General features: G+C 40.0%; 1 protein-coding gene across 1 annotated transcript in view; it reads left to right on the forward strand.

Annotated features, from left to right (window-relative positions):
- The window catches only part of LOC134534736 (amyloid-beta-like protein), a 409,943-nt gene that overhangs the window by 388,434 nt on the left and 3,836 nt on the right, over positions 1-17,673 (forward strand). The window contains exons 6-10 of the mRNA XM_063373237.1: positions 2,128-2,382; positions 8,758-8,948; positions 10,167-10,327; positions 12,729-12,973; positions 16,582-16,728. Coding sequence (XP_063229307.1) covers positions 2,128-2,382; positions 8,758-8,948; positions 10,167-10,327; positions 12,729-12,973; positions 16,582-16,728 — 999 coding nt within the window. The remainder of the gene's footprint in view (positions 1-2,127; positions 2,383-8,757; positions 8,949-10,166; positions 10,328-12,728; positions 12,974-16,581; positions 16,729-17,673) is intronic.

Consider the following 17,673-nt stretch of genomic DNA (forward strand, 5'->3'; position numbering starts at 1 on the left):
AGCAGTTTTATCATCTAAAAATTGATTACACAGCACTTTATTTGCCCCCGCTTGCCCCCACTTCATGGTTTCAGAGGGAGGTGGGGCAAAATACCCTTCCCCCCACCCCTTGTTGTTGCGCCCCTGTTAAAATGTATATTATAGCTACTGAACTGTCTTTTATTTCCATTAAAAATCATGTTAAATTTAAGTTTTTATTAACACTTTTCAAGGACTTTTATATATATTTTTTAAGATTTTGGCCAGAAATCCTCCGGACATCCGCCCTCTCCTAAATTCGAAACTGGTTCCGCCACTGCAAGCGACTATGTTCTTTGAATGATTCTTGCAGTGGGGAATATTGATTTAAATGATAATTTAGTATGGATAGCATAGAGATTTCCGTGGAAGAAGGAATTTAGTCAGATCAATATCACAGCACAGACCAACACAGCGGGCTGACGACGTGGTGTCATTTGCAACAATAAAAACAGTACCTACAGAGGGGAAAAGAAAACAACCTTTGACAGGCAGAGGAACACAACATTGATACTAAACAGATAATCTGGGCAATACAGTGACACATGCGAACCCAGCAAGGAAATTAAACATGCATTCTGACAACATGACAGATGAGCACAGTAGGCTTTTCAAGACAAGACAGTTGCAGACAGTCAGGTGTTCTGTATCACATACAGTGCAAATTAGCAAGGATATATGTCCAAAAATAATAATTTAAATCAGCCCTTGACTACGCTTGCTTTATCGAGTGCTTTACCACATCTCCTTTTTTTTTTTTTTTTCCACACCTCATTTGTGCAAATTTATATTTTTATTTTAAGGTATTGTCGACAGAAAGGTAATTAGAGTCGCACAAAACAGTCCAGGTATGTTGGGAAAGGAATCAACCCAGCATTTGCCTGGAGAAATTTTGAGAAAGCATGGGAAACTGAAATCACGATGGCCCGACTTGGGTCCTCTGGTATGCTAGTGCCACTATGCCACCTCGCTCCGTAATGACCTTGGCGTCGACGAATGGGCCCAACTGCGGCACAGCGGTAAGATCACTTGCCTCGCAGGGGTCGGACCCTGGATTCTTTGGGCGAATGTTGCCATGACGAGGCGGTGGGTGTTCTCAGTCATGGCATTCCCCCAGTATGTGAATGTGGTCCCTGCAACATTCTCATCTCATGTCCTATTACCAACTCTTAACAATACTGATTTCAATTAGACAATTAAGCACATATTTATTCATACAATGTTAACAAAACTTTTTACATTAATTAATTATTTTATTTTGAACTTCATAGGTCAGACCCACATCACCATTTTCCATATCCACTGTGTGAAAGGAACATAAAATTATATAATTTGTTTTTAATTAATTAAAATTTTTAACTGCTTTAAAAGATAAAATTACTTAGTAATTATCACTAATTTATTTTAAGCAGTCATTTATATGGTAGAGGTTAAAATACAACACAAATGCTTATTAAAATTGGCATACTTCTAATAATTTTTCTTGCATAACAATTTGTAAGCTTCATAACATATTTTTGATTCATCATAAATCTCCAAACGATTACAGTAAGTATAAGATAACTGTTTACATAATAATTATCTCTGTACTAAAAATTTTTCCAAATTGTTAAGCCTATCTGGTTAGAGCATTGTTTCATATCTATAGTTAGCTTTTCTGAGCATACTTTATTTGGCAAAAGACTGATAATATACTCTTAAAGTATAACATAATCTCTACATGTAAGAGTCGGATGATTTTAGCATTGATACAAATGTAAACATGCACTTGTATAGCTGTGTCTTTCAAAATTACTGGACTTTTAAAGTGGCTATGGTGACATTGGAAGATTTATCTATCTTTGTGTTGAAAGGAAAGAATAGGAACAGACATTGGCATCCATACAATCAGGGGCATACACAGTTTTGTGGGGTTATATATTCCCTCTCCCTCCCCCGTCGAACCCTAAAACCATTTATCATTGCCACCAAAATAAAAAAAATAGTTTGAAAGCAAACAGCGGACAATGTGGTTCTACCTCCTCCCGAAATTAAATTCTGCACATGTTCCCGCATGCAGCAGCAAGCGATGTTATCCCTGTAATGTGAGTGCTGCCGTTTGCCTCCCAGGTGATGAAAGACTGGTCAGACCTGGAGGAGCGGTACCAGGACATGCGCTCGAGCGACCCGAAGGCCGCCGAGGACTTCAAGAAGCGCATGACCCAGAGGTTCCAGAAGACGGTGCAGGCCCTGGAGGAGGAGGGGGACGCGGAGAAGCACCAGCTGGTGGCCATGCACCAGCAGAGGGTCATGGCGCACATCAACGAGCGCAAGAAGGAGGCCATGGGTTGCTACACGCAGGCCCTCAACGACAACCCACCCAACGTGAGTCCGGCTCTCTTCCGCTGCAGCATCTTGTTTCCCGAGGCACCTGCCTGCTTAGGGCGTCAACTGCTCGGCAGCAGGGGCGCAACAACTAAATTTCCAAAGGGGAGTGGGCAATATACCTTTTTATAAAGAATCATCGATCCCCCCTATTGAAGCGGGGGGCCCGGGGATCCTCCCCCGGGAAAATTTGTATTTCAAGGTGGAAAATGGTGCTATTTAAGCAGTTTTATCATCTAAAAATTGATTACACAGCACTTTCTTTGCCCCCGTTTGCCCCCACTTCAAGGTTTTCGGGGGGGGGGGGGGGGGAAAAATACCCTTGCCCCTCCCCCTCCCCCTCTGTTGTTCAAGAAAAAACACACAAGAGCGTTACTATTGTAAAAAAAAAGTTTTTTGATACTACATATCACACAGAGGCGTACGCAGGAGGGCTGATCGGGGGAATATCTGTCTTCCTCCTCCTAAAAAAAATCTATCGTTTGCACCAACTGATGGAAAGGATTTGAAAGCAAACAGCGGGGAAAAGTTGTTCTATCACCCCCTCCACCCTCGTAATGAAATTCAAATCTCCTTTTGTAAAATATTATAAAATAAACATCGAGAAAAGTTATACTGTTAAGACAGTGTGTCAGAAAACGTCCAAATCCACCCCAAACTATCAGTACATGCAGGGCTCCATGGTGCTGGGTGACAGAATATGTCAAATCTAAAGGGCACTGCTTATATACTATACGAATGTTAAGTATCTATAGAGAGAATGTTCTTTTTTTTTCAACTAAGAAAAATAAAATTTAATATATTTATTCATACTAGAAACACTAAGTTTTAGCCCTATCTTGTCTCAGACTACATTTTCATGTACTTGAATACCTAAACCTTCCTTACTCTATGCATCAATGGAAAAAAAAGGTTAGAAGATTGCATTTGACTTTGCTACAGATTTTCTGTATCCTACACAATAGTAGAAAGTTTTATAATTGCTTGGAACAAATTAATAGATGTAGAAGTGAAACCACTTTTTGCGCTATTAAACATCACCCTTCGTACTCCAAACATTCTTGAGCCTCACAGACAAATGAAGTGTCCATGCTGGTAGGGTCTTTATTATCTATATCGTAAGCTTTCATGGCCAGTCACCAACTACTTCTGGCTTCTGGGTTGAAGCCACATCGTTGTAAATGATGAAGTGCTCGATGTTTATGCTTGCCGTGGGGCAACCATCATCAAGGCCTGGTCTTGGGGGAGAAATCTAATTGCCAAGACTGAGGCCTAGTTTGTTGAAGCAGTTTTTGGCCCACCTGCTACATAGTAGATTTAATATTATATTACTAACATAGCTATATTGATTGTGAGAAGTGATGCATAAGTTATTATCAGGGAAACAAACATGTAAAATTTAATTAACTTTACTTTGGTAGCCACATATTTTGTGGTTTGGCATACCAGAAATTTTGTATCTCTTACTTATTTATTTTTAACATGATTTTTTATTACAAATCTTTACCTCACAGTTTAAATCTCTGTTACTAAGATATTAGTCATCAAGTATTTAAATAAACATAAACCTAACATTTTGGATTGGTCCCTCCTCTTAGAGTTTTTTGTAGTAGTTACGGGCCCACCCAACAGACAGGGTTACATGTTGCACAAAACATGGTTTCAGTTGCCACAGTAAGAGTCGCATTGCTATATCTCCCTCCTTGTTCTATGGGCCTGGTGTTCTGGCGCGGTATTTATGTAGGGCCAGATCACAACTGTGCCGTGATTGGTCCTTGAGCTCAGCTGCAATCTGCCTCCTTGCACCGGAACACCAGGCCTTAGTTGTTGATCATCCTTGTAGATAGCTCCAACAAGGCATGCCGAAACATTGGGCACATCATCATTCACAAGGATGTGACCTCCAACCAGAAGCCAACAAGTAGTTTAGGACCTTTAATGGCTGTCACTATTTTAACATGAAATACTTGTGACAAGGAAGCAGCTAAGAATTTGTTTTGGAATTTTTTTGCATTTAATGGTTTATCAAACAATTTTTTTTATTGGTAAGCCTAATAACTACTTTTATCTGTTGACTCTGAGGTAAAAAAAAATTACTTAATGTTGTTTGAATGCACCTTATTTTAACAAAGTGCTACAGGGTGGCCAACAGCCTTGAATTTAGGGAAAAGTGGGAAATAAACATGAATTTTCATTGTCTGGAAAAAACCTGGGATTATGCTTGAATTACTTATTTCTCCGGGAATTTCTTATATCACTCTCAAAGACAACATGCCTGCTAGTTTTAAAAGTTATGTTTAACCCAAAATTTTGATGATATTGGAATTGTATTTCAATATAACAAAAAACCAGAAATAGTTTTTTATTTTTCATTTGATAATTATTGGTGGCAGTTCTACATTAAAGTGGTTTCTTCAACTTTTATTTAATTTTAACAACCACGGCCATATTGAAAATTGGCGGCTGAATACCGAAACATTAAATACCCTACTGTGGGGTGTAAAAAATTACCCCGTGCGGGGGCAAACAGCCCACGTCCATCTCTACCTGCACTGCCAGTTACAAGCATTGTTTTTCAACCCCGCTAACCTTGACTTCGCCAAGGCTAGTTGCGTAAACGCGGTAGAGACGCAAAACTAAATTACAAGTTTGATTGTGTATGCAGTAGGTTATTGCAGCGTTCAGACCAATTACTTTATATACAAACATTTAAATTTATTCCGGATAAATTAGAATACATGAACTACAGACCAGTGGAATAAAATACATAAAAAACGACATAAAATTTACAAATGCTATACGTGACGCCCGGCCGTAGCTATCACGTTACCTGCAGCACAAAAACCTTGCCATCGCATAAGTCTAAGTCTGTCCTTCATCGCCGCGCGAGGGAGGGGGGGAGAGTCCACATGAAATCTTGGCTACTGTCCCAAAACAACCTCTTCTTCCACCATTAATAAATTAAAGTTTTACTTACATTGGTGCTCGCCGTGCAGTAGAAATTTACCAAACTGTAGCGCCTCGGGTACCCGGGCTGTAGACTGGGCGTAGATGACCAAGTTGCACAGTCAAATGGCGCTGGTCGACGCACTTCGGGGCGTGGTGGATTAACACTCGTGACTTGCGAAAAAGTTTAAAATCGTTGATGCGAAATATGTTGCCGTACATTCCAAATTATCAAAAATATAATGCAGCTGATGCGGGCCGCGGCAACGATAACTCCGCGTAGCAGTGTCCATGGTTAACCGTTCATACCGAAGTGTGGGTCGTGTCCCAACTCCCTTGCACGGAGTTACCCTGGGAACCCATATTCACAACTGACCCGCCGTCGGTCAACGCCCGCAAGCTTCTCCTGACTAGACTGGACTGCCCAGAGTCCAAACAGTCCGCTCGCCGCATACGTCACACTCCCGTGACGTCATACACCTCCCTCCGCTAATTTCCCCCTCTCTCATGCGTGGACAAGTCCATTCAGCAGGGGTCAATAGCCGCACGGTAAACCACAGTACTTGATTAAATATTAACTAAAACTAGTAAAGACGTATATAAAAATAAATATGGAAACATAACTTAAAAAAATTACGTTAAAATTATAATTAAACATAATAAACACTAAACATAATCACATGAGACACCTGAAGTGTCTCACTACCTTTATTGTCCTTGTGCATTCACAGCTGAGATGGCAGTGTTGTTATTTTACAGGAGGTTTAAGGCTTAGAAGAGTGTGATTTTAAAATTATACATAGGACACCGAACTTATTGAGATGTTGCTTATGAGATATTAATTTTACTTAATAATATTTTTTAAATTTTCTATTCATTGAATTTCGTGTACAGGTTTCCACCGATTTTATGGTATAAATGATTTCAAAATGCCCAAAATTTTCTTTCATATTTTAATTCGTACAGACGAGCAACTATAGTGGTAAATATTTGTAGTTTTTGAAAAATATATTTTGTCAAAATGCTGTTCAGAAGAGTTATAATTATTTCTGTGCATGATGGTTAAGTTGAGACATTTATCTTCTCTTGTGTGTCAATAATCTTATGTTACGGTTTTGCATGGGGAAAATGTAAGAAATTTATTTCCTATCACAAATCATTTATACATACTTAACTGGCTCTATTAATAGACGTAAAAAATATATATTCTCACCATTTACGTTTAAGAGTTCAAACTATTTTTTTGTTGGCGTAAAACAATTTAAAGCCCTTGTACGATAGGACGGTCCTCAGACATGATGCTTCCTGATTCTGAAAAAAATATTGGATGTGAGCTGGCTTGCTGTACGTGTCGAGATGGCCAACTTCAATCTTTGGGATCATAATGTGAAGAACCTGGCCTTCCACCCGCCCAACCTTTTTGATTTATATATAATAGTTATTTTTTATGTAGCCAGGATGCATTCTATTCGGACGAGCCGGGTGAAGTAAGCTGGCCTCTGTCAAAGGTATGTCAAGTGTCCATCCTCCCATATTTGTCTACAGAGGGATAGGTGCTAATGTGGATCCCTGCACTCTTATATTGTTTTAAATTGTGAATGTATTTTGGGTCATTATGCTTTTCCCTATGCACCAACAACAAGGATCTACAGCATCGTGTGTGAGTGATTTAAGGAGCATGTGATGGTGACATCATGGTGTTTGAATAAATAAATAAATAAATAAATAAATATATATATATATATATATAAAACAGATGGCGATCTGGTGTTACAATTTAAATAATCCACAATAAATAAGCTAGTAAGAACTTATGAGCATCTTCTACAATGCAACTGGAAGGACAAAAATGAGCTAATACCTTATGTTTATGGTTTTTCTTTCTCTGTTTGGACTATTAATTAAAACCAAATGCTGTAATAAAATTACTGTAAAATATGAATTTTCCCCTGGGTTACGGCAAAGGCCAATTTTATTATAATTTAACTAGTTAGCTGACTGCTCACGGTAACCATAATTGGAATATTTGTAATCTTTATTTTTTTTGTGTTTGATATTGTATTCCCTTAATTTGTGAACAAGAAACGTAATTTTATATGCTTCAATGTCTGTCACTTAATAGTTTAATAATTATAGAAAAGGATGTTAACCTGGTGTAACATGTGTTTGGTCCTTTGAGGTAACCGTCAGTAACATGGAAAATGGTGCTGGTACAGTTAAATTTCAAATTCCTATTGTCATTAAATTTAATATAATTTTAAATACTAAATATCACGGACTATTTAGGTACCATTGTGATCACTGATTTATTTCTGATCTTTTATGTCTGATAACCATTTTTATTCATTTTATATTTAACAAGTTTTTTTTGTTCTAGTTAACCTCCCTTATTTTAATAATTATGTAATTGTGGAGATGGTGCCTTTTTGCTCTCATGTGAATGTATTGCCGGAAGTTGCATTGGCGGCCCACTTTCGTTCTAGAATGTTATGGGTGAAGAACACTGTTCCATGTTGCTGTCGGGTACAGATCCCTCCGCGGGACTATTTCTTCATCCGCACGTAACTTTAATCTTTGTGGCTTATCATAATGTTTAATTGTCATAGGTGAGCAGTCCAAAGTTGGTTAATATATCTAGATGTGTTTTACAACCAGTATGAGGAACTGTGTAATATTTAATTGTGATTGTGGGTGGAGCCAATGGTGTCCGCCATGTTGGATTAAAAAAGTGCTGTTCATGGAAAGGGCAGGAAGGAACTAGGTAGAGAGGCAGTTGTGTTGTGTGAGGCGAGAGGAATGGCTGAGCGCCGCTGTGCTGTATAATAAGTGCTGGCCAGTGACCTGGGGCCTGTGAGCATATGATAATAAATTAATAGAAACACCAGTAGTTCGGCTTAAATTATTCGTCCGGCGGCTCTTCTTCGGCCGGACCACAAAACCCGATGAGTCGGCGGTAAAGCCGGTACCATCACAATAAGCAGGCTGGCAGGGTGTGTGGATTCCATTCGCCATTGTTTTGTGATGTCATGAATGTCGTATGCCAAATCAAATGTTTACCCGATGTACAAAGGTGCAATAAACACTATTCGGTTCATTGAAAATATACATCCATGAAATCAAACATACTAACAAGTAAAGTGTATTATGCGTGGCGGTGGGGGGGTTGATGGAAAAACTGCACTGCCTCGTCACTGTAAACTGTTCTTTTTTGCTGCCTGGGGTGATCTTTGCGAAGATATCCTACATTTATGTAACGAAAATATTATCCAGTGCATTACCACGTGCTAACTGTCGTTTGCTCGGATGAAGAATACAAGGGCCGGATGAACGAGGTTTTGCAGTACCTTCCCTCAGATGTCCTGATGTCCTCCTTGGCCATGCCCCTGGAAGGCCGTGAGCCGGTGAGCCACCGGGGTGTGGGTGTTGCAGACGCACCGCGTGCAGAAGTGCCTGCAGAAGCTGCTGCGGGCGCTGCACAAGGACCGCCACCACACCATCTCCCACTACCGCCACCTGCTCACGTCCAGCTTCGAGCAGGCGGAGAGGGAGAAGGCCATCACGCTCGAGCACCTCACCGACATCGACAAGATGGTCAATCAGTCGCTCCAGATGCTGGACAGGTACGCACGCCACACACGCCATGTACGCGTCAAGGAGCATCATTTTAATTTTAATAAAAATTATTTCACGTATTACGTAGTTCGACAATCAGTAGACCGTCGATGTTAATTTTGTGTAATTTTGGCAATAACATCTTTTGTGCAGCACACTTTCTTTTATTTTAAATGAATTTTTTTTTCTATGTTGAGATTTAATTTTTTTATATATTTTTTGTTTGCGATCAATATATTCATTCCATGTACTAAAAGCTCTTACAGCATCCAAAAAAAATGAATATAGTGTCACGAAAATAGTGTGGGGAAAAATCTGGGTTTGTACAATTGAGTACAGTTTTATTTATTACTAATGTCTACACCATAAATTTAATTACTGCACTCAAGATCTGCCCACAACAATTAGTCTTACACAGGTCATTGAAACATTAATACTTTCCAGTGGCTTGCTCTTCTGTCCGCCTCTGTCCGCTTCCTTCGCACTCTCACCCACACCGCGCCACAGTGCAGTCCTCAACTATCGCTCGTAGCACCCGACTGGCTCGCCAGGCCTTCTCGCAGGTATCGCCTCCCGATAGGTCCGGTTCGCTCACCAAGGGCCACTTGCCCTCTTCATATCCCGCTGATCGCACGGGTATTGCCAGTATCACTTCCCAAGGTAGAGACTCTCTCCCCTACTCTCAGAACTCTCTGAACTCCCGCGAAGGCCCGCATTGTCACTTACATACCCATGGCATCCTTTTCGTATGGATGAGACCGGCTGTGATATGTTGCGTCATCCCGGGCCAACCTGACGCCCGAAACATCGAGAATGGCCCTAAGTCACACTCCAAGCACGGCGGCATCATCTGTGGGCCCGCAGAATTCCCAGGCCGCTTAAAGGATCAGTGACAAAGCTCAAGGCGTCACGGTGCGCGGGGAGCAGAGAGGTGGGTAGCAAAGACCCTCGTAATCTGGCCAGATATGCGTGTCATGCCTTATGTCAAGGGACAGTGCATGACTTCAGTTGCATGTGTGGCTGCCAGCCTGCTCAGAACCTGGTGCGCATCATGCTGTATTAGTGTTGACTGGCAAAGGTGCTACCAATCTTTCGATTCCGAAACAGTTTTTAAAGACATTATTTTTGACCTTTGACCTTTGACTGTACTGTAACATGTAGCACGTAGTAAGCTGGACTGCAATCGATTGTGTGCAGTCTGACATTATTTGAGTGTGGTTTGGAAGGTTTCCCGAGCTGCGCACAAAAATTGGTCAGCTTATGGAAGACTACATCCAGGCTCTCCGCAGCAAAGATGAGACTCCCGGATCTCTGCTAGCCATGACGAGGGATGCTGAGGCAGCCATCTTGGAAAAGTATAGAGCTGATGTAGCTGCTAAACAGGAAGGTATGGTGATCAAAATCATTTGCTGTTTATTTCTTAATAATATTGAGTTTTGTCTAAAGATTAAGCAATTCAATGAGAGTTTATTACCCATCACTTCCTCTTCTCCTCAAATACTACATCCTTCAGCTACATTACTGAACTACGTGACTCATTATGAGTGTGGCCCAGGTATTTGAGGATTAAAACACTTTTCAAATACATCATGAAATGATAAAAATAAAACTTCTGCGATCAATGAATGGTGTAAATCACCTTGTCAGGATGCCAAAGAAACATGATAAGTAGTATTAGCATCATGTCTTTCTTATTTATACATAATCAAGAACAATAATCAATGCAGTACAGAAAATGCTCAATTATTCTGTTAATAAATTATTATATTTTTACAGAAAACATATATGATACTTGCATCCACAGACAATGCACAGTTAAAAGTAATTCTGCATACAAGGTACACAGTGACTCACATTTTCTCATGGCTAATTGATACTGTGATTTAAAATTATGAAAAAATTAAATCGCCTCTGGGTGTGTTGTTTGTGGTTATGGCTACGTTAAAAATTTTTCTTAATTGTATTATGTGATGTTACTAATCAACAATTTATTATGTATTTAAACTGGTGGCCATTTATATAGGTTTTCTATATGCATACAAATAAGGGTTAGTGTGACTGAAGCATGCCATGATCTTGAAAATTCTTCAGTTTCACTGGATTGAAATGATAAAATATATAGGCCCACAGTCCAACAAAAAAAATTTCCTCTTGTCAACTACAAGGTAATGAGACAGACGAACAGTTATATGTCAGGAAAATGGGGGATAATGGTCTTTTTGAAAAATCATCCTAGAATTTCATTAGAGTGACTTCAGGATGGACGTATCAGGATTTAAACCCAAGTCCTCCTGAAAGCAAGTCCAATGTTTTACTATTGCGCAGGGCTGTAAACAGGTTATTGTGAAGAAAGGGGGTATATTATTTCTTATTTGTTTGTCTATAACTGAGCTTACTTTATAGTAAAATCTAGAAAGATAAATGGTAACTACACCAAAATTGAGGGAATGAGTTTTGAACTTCACCAACTCAAAAAATATTTTAAAATATTATTTGAAGAAAAAAATTGAATATTTTATTTTTATTTAAGAATTTAAAATATTTTGTTCTTAATTCATGTGTTTGATGATTTCGTTAAAAAAAAGTCATAAATATGTTCAAATTAATGTTAAGTTTTAATGGAGAAACAATTTTATAGTAATAACTTTCCTTTCTCTTCCTATTACTATAAATGCTAAACACATAGTCTGCTTTCAAAGGTGCAGATTAATGTATAGACATTGTTCTTTGGTCCTTTTTTTTTATAATTTTTTAACTTTATTGTGTTCTGAAAAAAAAATTATTTCAGCTTTACACGTAGAGAGACTGGTGAAGTTGCCAGTGTTGAATGGTTTCGGGTAGAAATTTTTGTTCCACGAGAATCCAAAAATCAACATGATCTGAGAATAGCAAGAGATCTCTCTGTAATGTTTCGTAGCCGAGTTGGTGTCACTTTTTTACTTCTTTATTCAATTTATCTTAATCGTTGAAAGATTGTGGGAGGGGGTCGGAACTCGACAGTAAGGTAAGGGAGTGTGTCGGAACTCGACAGTAAGGTAAGGGAGGGTGTCGGAACTCGACAGTAAGGTAAGGGAGGGTGTCGGAACTCGACAGTAAGGTAAGGGAGGGTGTCTGAACTCGACAGTAAGGTAAGGGAGGGTGTCGGAACTCGACAGTAAGGTAAGGGAGGGTGTCGGAACTCGACAGTAAGGTAAGGGAGGGTGTCGGAACTCGACAGTAAGGTAAGGGAGGGTGTTGGAACTCGACAGTAAGGTAAGGGAGGGTGTCGGAACTCGACAGTAAGGTAAGGGAGGGTGTCGTAACTCGACAGTAAGGTAAGGGAGGGTGTCGGAACTCGACAGTAAGGTAAGGGAGGGTGTCGGAACTCGACAGTAAGGTAAGGGAGGGTGTCGGAACTCGACAGTAAGGTAAGGGAGGGTGTCGGAACTCGACAGTAAGGTAAGGGAGGGTGTCGGAACTCGACAGTAAGGTAAGGGAGGGTGTCGGAACTCGACAGTAAGGTAAGGGAGGGCGTCGGAACTCGACAGTAAGGTAAGGGAGGGCGTCGGAACTCGACAGTAAGGTAAGGGAGGGTGTCGGAACTCGACAGTAAGGTAAAGGAGGGTGTCTGAACTCGACAGTAAGGTAAGGGAGGGGGTCAGAACTCGACAGTAAGGTAAGGGAGGGTGTCGGAACTCGACAGTAAGGTAAGGGAGGGTGTCGGAACTCGACAGTAAGGTAAGGGAGGGTGTCGGAACTCGACAGTAAGGTAAGGGGAGGAACGTAACGGCGCCGGCGTGTGCGGGCAGAGCGCGAGCGGCAGAGGCAGCTGGAGAAGCAGCGCAAGGAGCAGCGCAAGAAGGAGCGGGTGGAGCTGGAGGAGGAGAAGCAGCACGTGGAGGCCACGCTGGGCGACAGCGAGAGGTTCGACCCGGAGACGATGGAGGACGAGCACTTGAGCAGCGCTGCCACGCCGGGCCCGGCCGTCCTGCACCACCAGGAGGTGGCCAAGGTGGCCCACGCTCAGACGCACGCCGTCAGTCACGGCGAGCCGGTGAGTCCCCGTCGTTCCCACGACTCTTTCACACCGACAATGTTCAACGTTTCGTAACGTTGATTTTAATTTTAAAAGTCATAAATACTCAGGGGCGTAGCGGGGGGGGGGGGGGTTAGGGGTTCAACCCCCCCCCCCCCCGCCCCCTCTTAGCACCAAATCTTTAATTAAATTTCTTATTCATCACTCAAACAAATTTCATATTAAAAAATTAATAAAATTGTTACCATTACAATAATTTAAATTCAAGTACCGAAAACTGCTAAAATAGCACTATTTTACACCTTAAAATCCAAATTTTCCCAGGGGAGGACCCCCGGACCCCCTGCTTTAATACGGGGGAGGGAGGGGGGGGCATTCTTCCTAACACCCCCCCCATACGCCACTGTAACTACTCAAACATAAAAGGACCTCAAACATAAAGACAACCAGGAACATTGCACACCATAGAAAATTAGATGAACATAAGACAACCTCGGAACAACCCAACCTCTCAGAACATAAGATGCTTTTGAACGTAAGACATCATTGAATGTAAGATGATCTAGAAAATAAGACGACATTGAACATAAGATAACCTAATCATTTTAAGAGCCTCTTGCTTAAAGTTCACCATTATTTAATATGATTTTGGAAGTTTTAAGGAAAGTGGCCATGTTAGCTTGGATGGTGCTTGCATGAGTAAGTCGGTACAAGCTTTTGTGGTGAATGTGCTTTACACTGATGGTCTGAATATCTACAGGTGAAATCCTTCTTCGTGCATTGTACAGCCTCCACTCATGAAGCCCACTAAATTTCTTCTGGTCATGTTTTTTTTTCTTTCGAACTTGTCGACACCGAGGTAACTGAAAACAGTTACACTCAGTGACTCAAGACCGGGATGTAGGGAAAGAAACGTGCGATGCTCGGTTGCCTGTGGTAAGAAACCATCCCAGCATTTCCTTGTAGTGATTTTGGGAAAACATTAAAAAAAAAATTGAGAAATACTGGATGTGAATTCGAAATCAGCATTCTCTGAAATGCAAGTTCAGAGTCTTACAGCTGCCCCACCTTGCTCTAAATATGCCATTATATTTATTGTTGAACCAATTTTTAAAACAACAGCTTCCAAAAAATTAATTTTTCATTATGCCAAACCTACTAATAACTAGAGCCAAGATTATATGGTTTTATGCGAAATCGCGAATTTTCACGCGAAATTCATCCCAAACCGCGAAAAATGCGAAATGTTTTCTAACCACAAATAAACACCTCAATATTGATTTAAATCGTTAACTACCGACTATTGGTTGATTGACAAAAATTCCGTATCTGTTTGTAGAAGAAATGGTCGTCATCCAACTGCAGTGTGGTGGTTATTTAATGTGTTAATTATTCATCTTAAAAAATTACAAGATATCACAAAAATTGACGATTTCACGAACAAAAAAAGATTGTTATCGGAGTTAGGTTAGGGTTTTTAAACGCATCTAGCCACTAGAGATCACGCAATATTAACAACTGACGATCGTAACTTAAAATTATCAAGTTAACAAACACAACAACGTGAAAAATCTCAGCGCCTTGTTTGCTGTATCCTTTGAAAAATACACGTGAAAAAAACTGCATTCATTAAATAAATACGTATGAAAATAAAATAAAAGCGAACATTGATATTTAATGATCACTTAATATTTAATGAAATTTCACTGTAACGCAATTTTGTGTGCTTGTTGAATAAGCAGTTTACCGTGAAGCCTTCATTTTCATTTCACACTTCACAGGCGAGAGTGCCAAAATCGTAACATAATCGAAGTTTTCCGATCGCTAATGAAAAAGCACCATATTGCAAGAATTTATTTATTTTACGGTCATTAAATATTTTAAATAACGCTTACCTACCCAACCCTCCCGGAAAATAAATAAAAACATTTATTTCACTGACCTGACATAACCTAACCTTTTACTTCGGGTTGAGTATATGGCTCTCTCGCCTGTAAAAAGTAGGCTTCCCGCGGTTTATTTTTTCGCTAAAACTTCAGTAAATACTAGTTTTTGGTACCTCCGGGCTTTGTTTACAAATGACGTGCATAAATGAAAGCTAAATTTCTTAATCATGCCGAAAAATAAAGCTACTGCGGCATCACGTGCTGACGAGTTTAAGAATGAGGGATTATATGTCAGTGACGGAAAAATACTTTTCTGTAAATATTGTAATTGCCGTTTGGAGCATGAACGTAAGGACACGGTAAACAAGCACATAATTAGCGACAAACATGTAAAAGCTAAACGATCCCCATGCACTTTGAAACGACAGCTTTCTATCCCAGAAGCAGGAGTGGCGCAAATAGTATGCGCAAAAAAAACAAAAGATTTTGTTCTCGAAACTGTTGAAGCCTTTGTAGCTGCAGGTATTCCTCTTGAGAAACTTGACAACAGCAAGCTGACTGCATGGATGCAGAAGCATGTAAGTGGTGCTGGTGATCTTCCAACAGCGGATTGGATGAGGAAAAAGTACATTCCCCTACTTAGAGAGAAAAAAGAAGTGGAAATCAAGCAGCAGCTCTTGGGGCAAGATGTGGTCATACTCGCAGATGAAACCACTGACAAGAGTAATAATTGTGTTTTCAACATCTTGTTTAAAATTCAGAAACCAGGTGCTGAACAAGATGTTATCTTAGGGGCTTCTTGTGTCCTTGATGCAGCAAATGCTGTTTGTTGTTCTCGGGCAGTGATTGATGTATGCTCCAAATATGAAGTCAAGGAAGAAAACATAATTGCGTATGTTACAGATAGTGCCAGGTACATGACAAAATCTGCTGGTACCCTTGAAGGTGTATTTGGTGACCACATGTACCACATACAATGTTGGGCCCATAAAGTAAACAAAATGAAAGTGGATTATCCTGAATTTGCAGCTGCTGCTTTAAAGTTAATATGGATACCTGCAACGAATGTGGACTCAGAAAGATCTTTTTCTAAGTATTCTGTAGTTGTAAGTGACAGAAGAAGATCTCTAAAACCAGAGAATGCTGAACTGCTGACAATGGTGGCTTTTTCCTGAGCTTAATTATATTGCATTTATAGAACAAACGTTTACCTGTAGTTTCTATTTTAATTAATTTAGACTCTCTCCTGAACTCAGGAACAGTACTTACCTGCATAAGAATACTAAATATTTTAGTTGTTAATTTTTTATGTACTCTCAACATAGTATTGTTTAATGTGCATATTTTAAGTCTCTAACCACGAATTATTGAAGCATTTGATCAAGGCAGCTCTGCTAGATGTGTACATGTTATTACATGTGTTTTAATTTTTTATGACGATAAAGACGAAATCCACAATTCTTAATGACGAAAAGTCCTTTTTCATAACACTATAAAATCTTGGCTCTACTAATAACCTCTAGTATCTACACTTCAACAGTACCAACTTTCCATGCCAAATATTTCTTCCATACAGCCTTTTGACTGGAGATACTCTAAAGTCTAAACAAAATGTCTTTAACTGTCAGTGTGCTGAAAACAATTTTCTTTATTAAACGATCTTTGTTGCTGAACTGTGCAGTTAAAACTATCGCAAGCACGGGGCGTGCGGGAACGTGATGTCGTCGCGGGTGCTTTCAGACGTTCTCAGTGAGGCGCGAGGTGTACCACCGCGAGAGCAAGAGCGTGTACTTCACCCTGGCGTTCGCCGGCATCGCCCTGATGGCGGCCGTCATCGTCGGCATAGCCGTGCTGCGCAGGAGAAGCGCTCGTTCTCCCCACAACCAGGCAAGTCTTTCCTGCCGTCGGCAAGCGTTCCTTCGTATCCCGAGGCTCTTGATCGAGGCTGCCAACATTAGTGGTGAACAAGTCACACAATTACCATCCAATTACAGTAAATTTCCCCTAACCTCTAAAACTGGGTTAATAGTCAATGAACTTACCAAGAAACGTGTTTTGTTTTGAAAATTCAACTGAGTCAGCCTGGTAACTATGTTTTGAAAATCTATAATTAAATTAACACACTAGAATCTACTGCTTTTGACTAACTTAAATCACAGAATGCTAGACTTTTTTTTAAAATGGGTTTAGACTTTTTGACGTGACAACGTCTAATAAATCGATGAACGTCGGCTGCACGCACGAAAAAGTGTCCCACTACGGATGTCCCACTACGGATGTTTCCTTTTTGCTGATTGTACGCATGCGTGGGATCTCTCTTCATGCTCATTGTACGCATGCGTGGCATCTCTCTTCCACTCGATTGGAACAACCATCGATTTGACTTTTCAATCATATTTTTTAATTATTAATATTATGTAATTTAACGATTGTCCACCGATTTTCAGCACAATCGGTACGGTTATTTAAAAGTAATGTTGAAAATTCAAATACGTTTTGAACCAACAATGGTGTTTTACAGTTACACATAATAATTCAAATTACACCCGGGATCTTTTACACATTGTTTTAAAAAATATTGTAATACATTATAAATAAGTTTGGTGTATTTGGAATGCGTATTTGTTATAAAATCGTGTTCATATTATTCCCCTACCATGAACAAAATTTTTATAAATATATATATAACATCTGAAACTACAGTTCTTTAGTATGGCTTTGTGGGCGTGTGGTTAGCGTACCTAAATCTTAAAGCAAAGGTTGTTAGTTCTAAATCCGGTAGCTGCAAAAATTTTTTTTTGTACTTGTAAAAATAAATACGGCGCACGCAAC

This window comes from Bacillus rossius, chromosome 8, assembly GCF_032445375.1.
Source record: "Bacillus rossius redtenbacheri isolate Brsri chromosome 8, Brsri_v3, whole genome shotgun sequence".
Lineage (NCBI taxonomy): Eukaryota > Metazoa > Arthropoda > Insecta > Phasmatodea > Bacillidae > Bacillus > Bacillus rossius.